At 50.8% G+C, this 16,781-nt stretch overlaps 1 protein-coding gene across 4 annotated transcripts in view; it reads left to right on the top strand.

The window, feature by feature from the left end:
* The first annotated feature begins 665 nt into the window (after positions 1-665).
* The window catches only part of IQSEC3 (IQ motif and Sec7 domain ArfGEF 3), a 112,098-nt gene continuing 95,982 nt past the window's right edge, over positions 666-16,781 (top strand). For 3 of the 4 annotated variants that reach the window (XM_055281210.2, XM_055281213.2, XM_055281211.2), the window contains exon 1: positions 666-1,642. In XM_055281210.2, the coding sequence (XP_055137185.2) occupies positions 1,101-1,642 (542 nt within the window). In that variant the 5' untranslated portion in view covers positions 666-1,100. The remainder of the gene's footprint in view (positions 1,643-16,781) is intronic. The other variant, XM_055281208.2, reaches the window with a different exon arrangement.

Here is a 16,781-nt window from a genome sequence, read left to right as displayed (position 1 = left end):
GAGCACTCTGGAAAAACCTCTGCCTGATTACTCACCACCACTATCATACATCAAAGTTAATCACGACCAATTTCACCCACTTATTTATAAACTTCAAAAAGCCTAAGATTCCATTCTAGTCACGCTTCTCTTACCACCATCTAGCCCAGTGTTTGGTAATAGTGTGCATTTTATAACTGTTTGTCAAATAGAATGATCTATTCAGAAGCTTCTGGAAGCGTTAGCCCTTGCCACAGAGGACCTGGTTTATTTAGTGTTTCTATCGGGAACTGCCACAATTGTCTTGAGGTCTCACTCCCAGAGGAAACCCAGCATGAACAGCCTTCCCACCCCAAATTTCATCACGGATGAAGGAAGGAGCAGGACCAGACGCTCTTTAGGGTCCCTTAGAGCCCCAGGATTCTTGTGTTCCAGGGAATCCCCCGGCAGAACAGATTGCTGCGAGCAAAAGGGGCGAGTGTGGCCCCTCCTCAGCAGGTCTCTAGATGAACCCCAGCCTCTGGAAGGCCTGGACCTAGTAAAAAAGAATTCGCGTCCCTTCAGGGCCCCACGCCTTCCTCTCCTCCAGCACATTTCTCTTTTTCTTGGCCCCACCTTCCCTTTTTCTGCTTCCTCTCTGCTGGCCTCTCCCCTTCTCTTCCTTTCTTTTCTGTTTCTCTTCTCCTACAGGTCCCACCGCACCTTCCCAGTATCGCTGCTTCCCCTTCGCCTACTTCCCAGTCTGGCCAGTCAGATTCACCGTCCTTCTCGGGTCGCCTGCGTTATCTTGCTTGCCTCCCACTCCCCGACACAAGCTCCCTCTCGCTGGCCTTCTCCCTCTCTTCTGTGCCCTGCAGGCAGCAGAGCCTCCTATGACGCCAAGAGGCAGGGAGGTGGGGAGGCCTGGAGGTAGGGGGTGGGGGTGGGGCCTTGCGCAGCCGCCCCGCCCCGCGATGCGTGTGTGAAGGTCGGGGTGGCGGTGACGCGGCGCCGGCCGAGGGAGGGAGGCTGGGCCGGTGGGAGAGGGAGGCGAGCCGACCACTGGGCTGCTGGGCCCCCGCGCCCTCGCGCTCCCCGCCGCCAGCCCAGGCGCAGGCAGGGCGCAGGCGGCGGCGGGCGGCATGGAGAGCCTGCTGGAGAATCCGGTGCGCGCCGTGCTCTACCTCAAGGAGCTCACGGCCATCGTGCAGAACCAGCAGAGCCTCATCCACACCCAGCGAGAGCGTATCGACGAGCTGGAGCGGCGGCTGGACGAGCTGAGCGCTGAGAACCGCAGCCTGTGGGAGCACCAGCAGCTGCTGCAAGCCCAGCCTCCTCCCGGGCTCGTCCCCCCGTCATCGGCCCCGCTGCCGGCCGCTCCGGCCACAGCTCCTGCCGCCGCCGCCAGGGCCCAGGAACCTCTCCAGGACCAGGGACAGCGCTCGGCAGCCGCGCCAGATCAGCCGCCGCTTCAGCACCACGGACAGCTCCTGGAGCAGCCCCAGCGCGGCCCTGGCAGCAGGGCTCACACTCCCCAGTCGCCCCACAAGCACCTGGGGACACAGGGGGCCGTGACTGACAAGGAGAAGGAGCGTCCCCCGAGTTGCTGCGCTGCTGCCGGAGCCCTCCTTCAGCACAAATCCCCCTCCGCCCTCGGCAAGGGCGTCCTGAGCAGGAGACCTGAGTGAGCGGGGAGAGGAGATGGGTACTGTTGTGGTGGGAGCAAGGGAAGCAAGTGGGTGTGAGGGAGAGACGGGGACGTTGGGTGCGTAGGAGTCTAAAGGACCGGAGTGATGTGGCCTGAAGAAGCCAGAAGTGTGCGAAGGAAATTTTGGGTAAATGAGGGAACGATATCCGTGCTTGAGAAGGTTTTGGGGAACGTTGGAGCAAAAAGGAGTAACCAGACCATTAGTAGGGGCAAAGGAGGAAGGAAGTGGGTGTTAAGTGATTGGTGACATTGGGAACTGACAGCATTTAAAGAGGGTTAGGCTGGGATGAATTTCGAGTGAAGACTAAACTGTAGAAAAGAGAACCATTGAAGGAATCTTTTTAAGTGAGAAAAAATTTGGAAGGAAGTTTGGGTAGTAAAAGTATTTGAATGGAGACTGAGATGTGAGAAAAGCTGAAGGCTTGGGAAGAGGCATGTAAAGAGCTTTAAAAAGGCTGGGGCCCAGGAAGAGTAGGACTGGGGTAGAGGGGAATCCAGGAGGCTGGGGACAAACCTGAAAAGCAGGAGTGATGTGGGAAACCAAGGGAGCTGGAGGCAGAGGAAAAGAAAATGTGGCTCTTTAGCTGGTGAAGTGGGAGTCACAGCTAGGAGTGGCTCATTTGGGGAAGCTTTCTCTTCTCTGACCTCAGTGGGCACCCTTCTTCTGAATTCTCGCAGAGCCGAAGAGGTGCAAAGGAACATCTCATCAAACCAATGGAGGACTCAGGCATGGCTTGAGGACTCAGTCTGGTTACAGCTTTTTCCTCCAACTCAAGGAGGGTTTTTCATACAGGGTGCTTGGCCGTTGTTGAAAGGGAACAATGACATAGGGGACAGTTGGCAGATGGAGTTGGTATTCAGATGTGATGCCTGTTTAAATCTGCCTGTTAAGGCCAGCAACTGCAAACCTTATTTTCCCTGGTTATCTGGTGATCACTGAAATCTTGTCTTGGGTCCTGAGAGAAATGTTAACCTCTCAGTTCCTAGAACTTCAAGCTCTTTCTTCACTCAGGAGGTCCATGAACTAGGAATATGGGAAGAAGATATGAAAGTGTCTGGGATGTTCTCTCCTCTGTACTGGAAAGGCTGTGGCCATGTCCGCTTCTTTTCTCTGATTAGACAAGTGATGGAGAACTAAATAAAGAACAGTTCCAGGGAAATTGTCCGTGGTCAGCACCTGACCTTGACAATGGTGATGCTAAAGGGAATGGGGAGGGGGAAGTAGAGCTGAGAATCTCATCTTTATCCAGGTGCATTAAGTCTGGGAGATACTTGTGAATATTTGCTGTATTCCTTCAAAACTCATTTTCTTTTACCATCTGTGGCAGAGTTAGAGAAGTTGGGTTAGGGCAGGGTAGCTCACAGAGTATGTTGATCAAAACCACGGGATCTAAGAGGTGAAGGTCTAACATGATCTGGCTTGGCAGACTTAAAACATTTGATTCAAGTCCCAAGAAGATACAGTTTTCTACCCCAGGTCCCTCAAAACCCCTTTGTACTTCCCTCAGTTTCACATTTTTATTTTTATTTTTTCCTTATCTGGCATAAAAAGCAGAAAGTCAGTTTTCCCTCAATGCCCAAGGCTCAGCAAAAGGCGACATTGTTCCAAGATACTAAGTGGTCTTTTCCCCCGCATGAGGGGATGAATTTTTCCAGTCCCCTTCCCTGAGGGCAGCCACAGCTACCTGGTCATTATGATTTCTCTCCTCATGACTTTTGGTGTCTCCTTTCTCTCCCACTGCATCTCCACTTTCTTTGCATCTCTTCAGGGCACTGTGCGGCCAAGAAGAGTTGAGGAAAGATTATTTTTCTTAGACAAAGACATTGCCATGGCCTTCAGAGTGGCCTACGGAACCCGAACCCTTTCACTCAGTTGGTCCTGCTAGGAATCCTGGGATTTAGGAATCATCTGGGCTCCTGTCCAGCCCCACATGTCATTTCTGGAGAGGAATTGTGACATCCTCATCTTTCCTTCTCACCTGTCCTGCTTTTGCTTCCCAAAGGAGCAGAACAAAAATAAGCAATAATTAGCATGGTGGAGCAGAGTGGAAGTTATTGGAATCCTTCACTTAGAAAGTTGCCCCAGGCACTTAACAGTAGTGCCTTACTTTCTCCAGATTCTCCAGCTTTTTCTCCTGCTCCCTAAGCCTGCACACCCAGAAACATAGAGACCATAGCTGTGCCTGCTTCCCCTCCTCCCTGCAGCTCTCTTTCCTTGGATGTGAAAACATGGTAATCTTGGCTGGTTGAATATCTTCTGGACCACTCATTTCTTTCCCCACAGTGGCCCAACTTCAACCCAAATTTCCCCACAGAGCTCAGGATGGAATTACCAATGCTAATGACATGTTTGGTCCTACCCTGCTCTCTGCCCGTGGCCCATTTTGTATGTTTGTTCTCCTCTGCCCATAGTTGTCTATGATGCAGGACAAGATAGAGCCAGCAGGCAGAGAGATATCTCCATGGATAGGGAGAGGTGAAGAGGGGGAAAGCAGAGCCAGCAGCCCCCTCCCTGGTATTTCTCCTGGGGAGCTCCCTGCAGAACTAGTTCTCTACTGGGAGTGCTGAAGCGGGAGGAAGACATGGCACAGTGGGTCTTCCGATCATGGGTTTCCTGTGAATCCTCCCTCATTCCTCCTCTGGCCTCATTTCAGTGAGAACACGGCCCCAGTGAGGTGGCTGAAGAGTGGGTGAGCGTTTCCAGAGGCCAGGCACTCCGGTAGATGCACTATATCCTCACACAGTTGACTTTTATCCCCAGAACTCCTCTTCCTACCCAGTTCCAGGAGAGGCAGAAGCCCTAGAGAACTGGGACTGGAAAATAATGAATCATCTAATTGCCATCTTATCTGCATTAATATATAATCTGGCCTCTCTCCCTCCTTCAGCTGAAGGAGACACAAAGGTGGTGGTCCTGGAGGTCAGTCCAAGAAAGCAGCAATGTGTGGGTGAGTGAGTGCAGAGATATTATGGAAGAAAAACATTTGAAGGGTTAAAATTATTTCTCTGCATGCTTCTTGATTCTTGCTAAGCTCTGACCCCCACTGCTTTTGCCTCTTAATGAAAGCAGCAAACATAGCTTCCTCCTCTTTATTTTTTCAATCAAGGCTCACGGCATCTACAGAATTTATTATTATCCCTTTCCTGGCTGGCGAGAGAACCTCAACTTGACCTGACAAATCCTCTTGCCGTGGAAGCACATAAACTTATCTGAAGCTGCTGGCTTCAGTGGCTTCTGAGCACATTTGCCCAACCACCAGTCATGCGTTTAGTGTCCATGGATGACAGGGCTTGTCAATGTCTCCAAGGCCACAGGCAGATGATTGCTGGAGGATAAATTCTTGCATCCCAATTCAAATTCACCTCCTACTGCAAATCCCAACCTCAATGTGACTATGAAGTCTGAAGGGCTCCACAGTTCCTGTCTTCTCTCTGTTACGTTGTTTCTTCCTTTCGTATCCCTCCTCTGCCTCACTACTTTCCTCCCTTTTTCCTTCCTTCTCTTCTCTCCTTCTACCTCTCCCTCAAACACTTTATCTCTCCGTGTTCCACACCAGCTCCCTCTTTCCTCACTCCCAATCTCTCCCCAGACCCACACAGTGAATGCCATAGGGCCTCACAAAGGCATCCTGGCACATTTTCCCACTGGCCCAAAACCAAGCAAAAGAAACAACAGTTGGTCCTGCTGATTCAGCAAATCTCTGTGCAGCCTGAGTTTCAAAGGTCACTTATGAGAAAAGGCAGCTGGGGTCAGGGCTGGGTGGAGAGGGAATGGAAGGGAGGGTAACATTAAAAAAGAGGGAAGGGCTAGGACAAACATCGGGGCTCGCAATCTGAAAAGAGACTCAACTCCTGAATTTACACCCCATGTAAAGATTTTTAGACAAGCTGCCTTGTTGGGAAGCCTGAACATTTATTTTCACTGGAGCCTAAGCATATCTCAGTGGCCCTGGGCACAGGGCAATGGCAGCTTAGTAAGGAGTTCTTAGTAAGAGGCCCTGGGGACACTGTCACTGCACCTAGCAGATTCTCAAATGTGAGGACGTCTGGCAGGGTTTCCAAGGCTTGAGCCACAGCAGCAACTTGCTCCTCTGCTTCTGGAAAAGCACACAGTGCAGGTTCCCACAAAGACTCCAAAGGGTTGCTTATCCATGGAAGAAAGGAGTGGTCATCTTTATTTCAGTCAATGAGGGCATTAACAAAAAGAAAGGGAATCAGGGCTGGGCACAGTGGCTCACACCTGTAATCCCAGCACTTTGGGAGACTGAGGCACGCAGATCACGAGGTCAGGAGATCGAGACCATCCTGGCTAACACGGTGAAACCCCGTCTCTACTAAAAAAATACAAAAAAAATTAGCTGTGCATGGCTAATGGGCGCCTGTAGTCCCAGCTACTCGGGAGGCTGAGGCAGGAGAATCACTTGAACCCAGGAGGTAGAGGTTGCAGTGAGCCAAGATTGCGCCACTGCCCTCCAGCCTGGGTGACAGAGCGAGACTCCGTCTAAAAATCTAAAAAAAAAAAAAAAGAAAGGGAATCAAGAGTAAGGCAAGGGCAAAGCTAAATCTTTCATGCTGAAAGGAATTTCAGGTAACCACTGGATCACACAGTATTCAAGATCTAGGTGATTGAGAATATGGGCTTTTGGCAAGCACACCGGGGGGAAATCTTGGTACCTCCACAGTTGTGAGACCTCGCCTTCACTGTTTACTTTCTTTTAGCCTCTGTTTTTCCACTTGTAAAATGGGGAAAATATCTACCTTAAAGACTTGTTGTAAAGTTTTAAAAATTACATATCATTTATTTAATACTGTTTGGGGTACATAGTGAGTGCTCAACACATTGCAGTATTTCTACAGATAAAGAAACCAAGATGGGCAGATCAGTTGAGGTCAGGAGTTTGAGACCAGCTTGGCCAACATGGTGAAACCTGTCTCTACTAAAAATACAAAATTAGCCAGGGATGGTGGCCCATAGTAGTCCCAGCTACTCGGGAGGCTGAGGCAGGAGAATCACTTGAATCTAGGAGGCTGAGGTTGCAGTGGGCTGAGATTGCGCCATTGCACTCCAGTCTGGGAGACAGAGCGAGACTCCATGCCCCCCAAAAAAAAGAAAAAGTAAAAGAAACCAGGGCCCAAGAAAGATAAGAGGTTCACCCGTTGTCAGATGACCGTGACAGACTAGACTGCAGGCTCGGGGTTTGTTCTACACTGCCAGGCCACCTTTCTACATGTGCTCTGTTCTCATTTACCCTCTACCTCTAGCCCATGTGCTCCCAAGCCATTCCAGACACAGGAATGTTGAGCGTACCTTGAAAAGCAATCAGCAGCACAAATCCACCATTCCTCTGTGATCTGTAATGCTGTCTCACAACTTTCTAGTTGGCAAAGCCTTCTTTAAGCCCAACTAAAACCTCTTCTGTTGCATTTTAAGATTATTTGCACTTCTCTTAAGGATACCAAAGAGATCTGAGTTGTCACCCGATGCCCCATGGTGAGAACAATCACCCCATTTCCTAATTAGGAAAATTACAGTCTCATCTAGGAGAAGGTACACTGACTTGTGAAGGACAAAAGTGGAGAGTGAGAAGGGAAATGGCATCTGAACCCAGGAAGTGCTTCCCACTTCTTCAGAATGGAGGCTGAATCAATTTCTCCAAGTTCCTCCTTCCTAGGGATGGAAGGTACACCTGTACTTTTCAGGACTCTGAGGTCAGAAGGCTGAAAAGAACAGCAGGGAGGGACTAAGAGGCCCGATGCGTGGTTGTGGGTTTTCTTCTCTTAAAGACTTTTCTTACATGAGATGTCTTCCAGGAAAATGAAAACAAATGAAAAAGAAAAGATGGTGGCCTTCTAAAATTCCCTCCCAGGGTGTTTGTGACTGTGAGGCCACCACAGGCAAAGACCACTGATGTGTGTGTGTGCTGGGGTGGGGGTGGAGGGCAGACTGTTTTGCTGTCGCTCTTTGGTTGGAATAAGGGATCTGGGAGGGTTATGTAACTCTTCAAGACTGGTGTGTGTGCTGAGCGGCCCCTTTCCTCCCTGGAAGCTGAGCTGCTATGGTCATGTGGGCAGCCTGTCCAAGTCCCTGCCCAAAGAAGGGCCCCATGCTCTGTGCTGGCATCAGACCATTCCCTCTAAGCCCCAGCTTCAGGGGCTAGAGGCTTTTAGGTGCTGGGCCAGGGTCTCCTAGCCCCATTGGGGAGTTAACCAAATATCAGAGCTAGAAGGATTCTTTAAGGTAACCTGTTCAAACTTCTCATTTGGCAAATGAGAAAACTAATGCCTGAAAAGGAGGTAACTGTTGCTTCCAAACTAGCTAGTGTCAGAACTAGGTTCAGAGCTCAGATTCTCTTAACTCTTCATCCACTGCTCTCAACATTTTGTGATGATGGACCAAAAGAGCCAGTCAGGGCTGCTTCACGGGTGTGCAAGGCCAAACTTACAGCTAGTCCCATAACCCCAGGGAGGTCCCTGTGCCTTCCAGAATATCTCAACTATGTTAATAATTCCACAATCAGAGATGCCTTTAGGTACTTCAAGATTATCCTCCTTGTCTAAATGCAATTTCTTCTAGGAAGGGGGAAAAATCAACACATTTAGTCTTATCCATCTTTTATACTTTAGCATGAAAGAGTTTATTTGAGCAATTTCCCAGAGAAGGGTTTGGTAAGAGGGAAGGATACTGTGGTAGCAGTGGTTAACTAAAGGCCAGGGAAGGAGGCTGCTAAGGAGCTGAAGGGCTCATGAGGGAGGCAGTTCAGAGTCTGAATGTATTTTTAGCTCAACTAAATTTTGCAGAGAATTGGAATTGCCTTGTTTGGCTCTGATAAGGAAAGGAGAGGGACACAGGGCATTTCCACTGACTTCTCATGGAATAGTAAGTCTTTGGGCTGTAGAAGGGATACTTTCCCAACGAACTTCATGTGTGGAAGTCATAAAGCAAGGAGTTAAAGAGCATCACGATGTGTGATAAGCTCGTTTGCTCCTTTCTAGGATCTTAAAATAATTTTTTGGATGGTGAAATGTCACATGACTCTGTTGGGGTTTGCTATGGGGCAGGAAGATGTGGGCACGAAGAGCTGGCAGGCAGCAGAGGTTGGTGTCGCACGAGCCTGAAGGGGATGGGAGATGAAAGTCAAACTCAACACCTAGAAGGTACATGATAAATCCTGGTCGAATACATAAACTCTCCGTCTGTAGGGCCCAGGCAGGCTCATGGATTGTTGAGTGGAGGTGGGTTGTGGTATCAGGGCTGAGGAAGAGTTGGGCAGAAGGGAGGACCCCTGGGTCCAACAGCACAGCTCACTGTCCTGCAGCTGAGCCCATGTGGGAAGCTGGACTCAGAGGCTCAGCTCTTCAGGCTGGTCGGGGTGTGAGAGGGATGAGGGGTGAGCGGAAGACTGCCCCCAGCAGTAAACAGAACCGACCCCAATCCTAGCTATGAGTAGGGAGAGCCCTCTACTCCCTCTGCCCCCAGCCTCTGACCAGTCTGTCAGCCCGGGAAGCTGCATTAAGAACAAATCTCTGCAGTGAGAGTTTCATCACGCATGTGCGCGCGCACACACACACACACACACACACACACGCACGGCCTCGTCAGCAGGTGGAGTGAGAAACGGGCAATGGGCCTATGAAGGCAGGAGGGAAAGGAGGCTTGCATTGTGGCCATATCTCTGGGGGAAAAGAGAGGAAAGAGCTGGATTCCGGGGTCATGAACCAGCAGCACCCAGATTCCAGGCCCCCTACTCCTATTTCTCAACCAGGCAGGATCAGCTGTGTTCAGGGAAGTGTCAATACCGTGATGGGAGGGTGAGCAGGTGGTGCACAGGCGTTTGTGGACCTGAGTGGGCACGACTCTGCGTGGGCAACTGTGTGTTACTGACTTGGGCTGGGGGAGTTGGAGGACAACTCACACTACACTAAAGATGCAGAGGCTTCACAGCAAAGATCAGCATAGCTTTATCTCAGTATCTCCCAGTGACCCCTGGCCTGGTAACACCATCAGCACTCCCGGTTCCTTTTCCTTTCTCTGCATGAAGTGTTTCATCTCCATTGGCTAGCCAGATCCTCCTGGGTCTTCCCCTCTGTAAAATGGGACAAGTCTACCACGCCTCCATACCCACTCTGTCTGGAGCATGCAGGAGACCAGGCCCCAGAGGAGTGAGCTCCTGGGAAGAAGGCTGTGTGGAAGGGGACAGGTACAGGGGCTGTGCCACTGGAACTCTATGGAGGTATAGTGTCTCACAGCTCAGGTACAGGGCAGTAAGACACACAGAAAGCTGTAGTGTGATTTTCCCTGCAGGATATCTCGGCCTAGCTGTGGCCAGGGCCTGGTGCCAATGACCTCTCAGGGCTTTGGATGCACCAGGTCAAACCAGCCAACCACTTGCCTCCAATCAGGAATGCACTCCCCCTCCCAGGCAGAGAGACAAGGGAGCTCCACAATTTCTTCCTTGATGAACGATTCCTATCTACCACAATTTTCATTCAATGCATCAAATCAACCAATGATTATTTAAAAACAGCAGCAACAAAAACTCTGCAAAGCGGCTGGGAATTTCCTGCTTGGGTCTAGTCTCCGTGTTTCCTGTGCATAGCCTGGTCTTTACCCTGGATGCTTCCGAATGGGCATCATCTGGCTTCTATGACATTCTTGATGCTACTTAATGCATGATAAGAACCCATCAGAGAAGGCCAAAGGGATTTCCAGAGAGGTAGAGGCACTGCGCTGGGCAGCACCAGGGAGGAATATTATCTTTTCAAGCAGCTGCAGACTCTGACCTAGAGGCCAGAACCCCTGAGTACTGAGGTCAGCAGCCGTCTCACACACCCCCAGCTATAAGCTTGAAGCAAATCCCTCCCCTTCTCTGGGCCTTGATTTCCCCTCCTGCTCAATGGGGCCATGCTCGGTCCCCCTTCTTGCCCACTCTACCAGGTCGCCAAGTCTGGCAAAGCAGAGGGGGTCACCGCAGCAGGAAGGACCGAGCTTAGATATGAAAAAAGACTTCTACATGGCAAGAGCCACAGAAAGGACGCTCCAGCTGGCTCAGGAGAGGGGGATCGCTCCCTTTCAAGAACAAAAGGTGGCAGACCCCCGGGGACCCTGGGGCAGAACGAGGTAAATTCTGCAAGGACTTCCACATCTAAGACCCTAGGAACCTCCAGTCGGCCCCCTCCGACCATGAATGCGTCAAACCCGGGAGCAGCAACAGGGGAGGACTCGGGTGCAGCTGGCCTTCCTGGGGTGTCTCCTCAGCCCCTCCGCCCCCGACCCTCGCCGGGCCAGCCTGGGGAAAGCCTTTCCTCCTCTGTGCGCGCTCCCCGGGCTCCTCCGTGGGGAGGGAACGTGGAGTCGGGATCTCGGCTGCGTGAGCGGGCTGGCTAGCAGCCGGCAGGCGAGAAGGAATCTCCCGGCCCACGCGCCCCCTCCCAGCGTCCAGCCTCGCACTTCCTCGCGGGGGCGGCGGCGAGAACCTGCACCCCGGCTTGGGGAAGCCGCATGCCCACAGCCCCCCGCGCGCCCACAGCCTCCCCGCGCGCCCACAGCCTCCCCGCGCGCCCGCCCCGCCCGGTTGAGGAAGGCGGCTGCTGAGTCACCCCCTAAGTGAAGCGCGGCCCGGGCGCCCCCGCCTCCCAGCCCCGCAGCGCCCCCGCGCCCCTCACCCCCCAACCCCCGCCCCCCGCGCGGAGCGCTCCCCACCGCCGCTGCCCGCGCCCACGCAGCCCGGCTGCGCACAGCCGCCCGCCCACGGTGTCTGGGGTCTCCCCGCAGGGCGCCGACTCCTCCCGCGTTCCCAGCCCGAGGGGGCGCGGAAGGGGATTCCGCGCTGAGGCACCGCCCGCCGCCGCCGCTGCTGCTCCTGCCGCCTCCAGCCCGGGAAGCAGCGGGGCCCCGGGGCTCCCCCGGCCTTCGGGCTGGGTGCTGGATGCTGGATGTGCGCCCCTCCTCGGCCTCCATGGGCCGCAGCCCGGGCTAGTGTGATGGTGTGAGTAGATTCCCGTGGAGAAGAAGGCGACATTGAGGCGGGGGCGGCTAGGAGGGGTCGGGGATGAGGACGGTGACACCGAGGTCCAAATTCTACTCAGCATCCACCTTTCCTGGTCTTCTTTGTACCCAAGACACCTCAGCAAAAAAATAAATTTAAAACTCCCAGCCTTATCTTAGCCTTCCCATGTTTGTATTTGTATTTTATCGCATCACAGTCTTAGAATTCCCAGGGCTGTAGGTCTCCTCAGCCTGCGGTGCAGCATAATAGTTCTGAGTGGGGCCCTGGGTTTGAATCTCACTCGGTCGTTTACTAGCTGTGTGATCTCAAGCAGTGAGAGCCTCGCGTTTCCCGTTCGTAAAATAAGGAATGCGAATAGTACCACCCTCCTGGGATTGCGGGGAAAATTCAGGGGTGATGCCAGTAAAGCGTCAGGCAAGCCAAGTGCCTGGCACGCAGTGAGGGCTCAACGCGTGGTAGCTGCTGTCATTTTGGGGACCCTTCCAGTGGCAGAAAGTGCTTTTTGAAGGTGAGAGGCCTCCCCTGGGTCACTGCTCTCCCAGAACACAGGACCTGGGAGTGAGCCCTGCAGCGCAGGACCAGCTTTGGGCACAGGGAGACCCTCCCTCACGCCCTGCCTGGCTTTGGACGGTGGCTAGGGACCCACTTCTCAGCCCCAGCCACAGATGGGACCTATCACACACGAGGTCAGCTAAAGCCTCAGGGCCCTTTCACTTGAAGGACTCTGGCTTCTGGCCACCTGTACTTGTGCAGGTGGCTTTTAACATACACACAAAATTGCTAATGTAATTTGCTTTTAATGTAATTCATCTTTTCCTTTCTTTAAGAGATGGTGACTCTGTCACCCAGGCTGGAGTACAGTGGCACAATCATTGCTCTCTGCCGAACTCCTGGGCTCAAGTGATCCTCCCACCTCAGCCTCCCAAGTAGCTAGGACTACAGGCATGCATCGCAACACCTGGCTAATTTTTTTTTGTTTTTGTAGAGACGGAGGCCTCCCTGTGTTGCCCAGGCTGGTCTCGAACTCCTGGCCCCAAGCAGTCTTCCCAATTCAGCCTCCAGAGTAGCTTGATTTACTCTTTTCAAATAGACAATACATTGACCTAGTACAAGATTTAAAAGAAGAGTTTACAGTAAAAAGCATCTCCCCCATCCTTGTTTCCTAACCACTGGAATTCCTCCCCACCCCCACACCTTCCAGCAACCACTATTATTTCTCATGTCTTTCCAGCTATATGATATGTACATTCAAGCAAAATGTTTATTTCTTTTTACAGAGATACTAGTATACTATACGCTGTTCTGCACCTTGAGTTTTGTTCCCTAATAATGTATCTTAGTGATCTTTCCTTATTAAATATAAAAAGAGCTGCCACATTCTTCTTTAATAGCTGCAAAATATTCCACTGTATGGCTGTGAAGCTAGGTCCTTTCTGCCGTCTGCTGAGAGTTTTGGAAGGCAAGTAATTATTTAAGGTGGGCTTTCCGAGGACGAGGGAGGGGAGGAAGCAGGTATTATTGAGCAGCTACATTTGAACTTGCCCCTCTGGCTGATGTGGCTACATTTGAACTTGCCCCTTTGGCTGACGTGCTGCTGCAGCCTCCTACAGACATGGGTCAGTTGCAGCAGAAATACGATTCAGCGAGTGCTTCTCAGTCTGAAAACTCCAGCTTGGCTCACTTTTGTTCACCGGGGCTCCCTTTATCGTCAGCAGTCATCAAGTTTGGGGGAGCCACCAGGGTGTTATCTGGCTCAAAACCAGCCGAAGGTGCGTCCTACAACCCCATCAATTTCAGGAAGCCTTCCTGAACAGATCTGATAAATAAATAGATGTTCTTATAGCCTCACTCCTTACTTTTCACCCCAGGCTAAGCACACACAAGTCCTTGCTAAGAACGAAATTAATTCTTTATTTTTGTGGCTTAGAAAAGCTTGTTTTCTTCTTTCTGTAAGTATATATTTTCCTGGCATCTGTATTCTTCCTTTCACTTAACAAATATTTATTATCTGCTGTGTGCCAGTTACTATTCTAGGCCCTGGGGTATAGCAATGAACAAAATCTCCCAAATTCCTTTATGAAGCTTACAGACAAATAAGATCACTAATGAAAGCTTATAGTGCATCTGATGGGATAAGTGCTCTGGAGAAAAAGCAGATAAAAGACCCAGAGTAAAGGAATCTGCACTTTCAAACTGGGTGCCCTGGGGAGACAGCACCTGAGCAAAGTCCTGGAGAAGGGGAGGGAGGGAGTTCTGTGGCTGTATAGGGACAAGCGTTCCTGGCAGAACGAACAGCTAGCATAGAGGCCAAGGGTGGGACCCTGCCAGGTTGTTCAAGTAAGACGAGGGCCCAGAGAGCACAGGGAGAGGCGTGCGAGGACAAGTCAGAGAGATCAGTGGGGCATGGGAGGGTAGGAGGCTGCAGGGGCATAGCAGATCTTGTAAGAGATTCTCAACTGCGATTTCCAGGTCCACCAGGAAGCATTTGGAAATGTGTGGGTACATTTTAGTTGTCACAATGGCTGGTGGGGCTTGGGTGAGGAAGGTTGTTGTTCTGTGGCATGCAGTGGGTAAGGGCATGACAAACACCCTGCAGTGCGTGGGACAGACCACACAGTGAAGAATTTTCCTGTCAAAAACGCCCGTTTCTTGTTGAGGGCATTGGAGTCTGTTAGGAAGTGTTTGGCTTTTACCTTCAGAAAAACTAGGAACCAGTGGATGACTTTGAGCAGAGGGTGCTTAAAAGGAACTTTGGATGCTGGTTTGAGAATAGACTGAAGAGGGAAGAAAGCAGAAGCAGGGAGTTCAGGTAGTAGTTTGTTACACAGCCCAGGTAAGAGATGCTAGTTGCTTGGACCAGAGTAGTAGCAATGAAAGTATGATCTGCAGCCAAGACAACAGTACTTCCTGAGGGATCAGTGTGGGGTGTGAGACAGAGGAGTTGAGGATGAGTTCAAGGTTTGGGGCCAAAGTTATTAGAAGGATGGGATGGAGAAGTCCATGGCGGATGAGGAGAGTTTGAGCATTTGATGGATGGCGTTTGAGACAGCTCTTAGACGTTTGAGAGGAGATGTGCAGTAGGCATTTGGAATGGGCTGGAGGTATAACTTTGGGATGCTTTTAAAGCCTTGAGACTGGGCCACGCCACCAAGGAGTGAAAACAGAAGATGAAAGAGGCCCAGGGCAGATCTGCAGTGCACACAACACTAAAAGGTGGGCATGGGAGCTGAGAAGGAGCACCCAGAGGGAGAACAACCAGGAGAAACACCTCATGTTCTGGCAAAGAGCGTTTCAACGGCTGCGGAAAAGTGGAGGATGCAGACTGAGAACTGTCCATTAGCTTTAGCAACATTCAGGTAATTGGTGACCTTGAAAGGCGTAGTCTTGGGAGTGGATTTGGAGGCTTGATTAGTGGGTTTGAGAGAGAAGGGAGAAGACACTTTAGAGACAAATCAACCAAATAGAACATGTGGACCCTTGATCAGGCTTGATTTAGACAAAGCAATTGGAAGTAGACATTTTTAAGACAGTCAGGGGAATTTGAACATAGATGAAGTATTAGGTGATGTTAGAAAATTGTTAATTTAGTTAGGTATGATTATGATACTCATATCTTTTTAAAATTCTTGCCTATTAGAGGGATACATTGTGGGTGAAATGATATTTCTGGGGCTTGCTTTATAATACTGTAGCAAAAAAGTTGGGAAGTAGAAGACTGGCAAAATATATGTTTGAAATTGCCCTAATAAAATGTGTAAAACATGCCAGAATGGGAGGAATTGTAGAAAGCTCTGGTGAGTTTTGCTATAAAGAGAAGCAAGGAAATGGGGTGACAGCTGAAGGGACGAAGTGGGTTCAAGACAAAGGATTGTTCTTTAAGATGGGAGAAGTCATACCATGCTTGTTTCAGCAGCATGTCAGCTAACTACACATGCTGACCGTCCACCACAGCGAAGGTCCTGTCCTAACTCCTGTAGGGAAACTGAGAATGACTACATCACTCCTGGAGGAAAGTCATCATTTAATGAAAGCTAACATTGACCATGCACTTACTCTGAGTGAGGCACGGTGTTAAGCACTTTACAAACTTTCTCTCAGTGTGTCCTAATGACACCTTCCTGAGCTAGGCTCCATTCTATATTCCAAGCAACATGAGGTTGCTTGTGCAGATTCACACTCAGGCAGTGTGACCCTGGCAGGCAGTGCTCCTAGCCTCTACTCTCCATGGCCACCCTGCAGACAACTACAGTAACACGCATCCAAATCTCCAGGAGAAGTTTTTTCCGAATCCACATGGCCCAGCCTCAGCACTGGAGACTGTTGTTCAGCAGGGGTCAGGGGAAAGAAGACAGCCACAAATGCTTGCAGTGAGGCCCTCAGGAGGTTCTGACGCAGCTCCCTGCTGGAAAACCATTAGGATATTTCAGCCTGGACACACTTATCATCGCATACACCAGCGTTCACACGGGTGCTGTGAGTAATTAGGCTGGCTGAGGCTAGGGAAAAAATTAAAATGTGATGAGCTGGGCTGTACAGGAGAAAGGAGAGGAGGGCAGCTGAGCGTGGCATTGTCATTTAGGGATGAGAAATTCTGTTTAGGTTCCTCAAGGGCAAGAATCATATGTATACGTTCATTTTACAAGTTTGTTGAGCACCTACGGCATGTCAGGCTCTGCTGTAGGTACAGGAATTCGCAGTGAACAAGTCAAACAAAGCCCCTGCCGTCATGGAGCTCCCATTCAAGAGGAGAAGGCAGAAATTTAATAAGAAAATTCACACACGTGTAACAGAAATTCCCAAGGACTAGAAGAAAAGTATGGGGGTGGCTAGGGGGAGGACAGCTCTGAAGAGAAGTCCTCACTTAGGGGGTGGCATCTGAGCAGAGAGATGAAATAAAACAGAGTATGTGAAGACCTCAGGGGAAAGCATTCCGTGTAAAGGCCCTGGGGCTGAAGGAAATGCATGTGTTCAAAGAACAGAAAAAGGGAAGGGGGGCCAGAGGGGAGCAAGAGAGGGAGGAAAGAGACAGGGAGAGGAGATGGCGTCACAGTGGGCCTTCTGAGGGAGTTCGTGGGGAGGGAGGTTGACGGGAAGGCGGGGGGAGGGGA

Source organism: Symphalangus syndactylus, chromosome 5, assembly GCF_028878055.3.
Source record: "Symphalangus syndactylus isolate Jambi chromosome 5, NHGRI_mSymSyn1-v2.1_pri, whole genome shotgun sequence".
Classification (NCBI taxonomy): domain Eukaryota; kingdom Metazoa; phylum Chordata; class Mammalia; order Primates; family Hylobatidae; genus Symphalangus; species Symphalangus syndactylus.
This window is presented reverse-complemented; position numbering and strand designations above follow the sequence as displayed.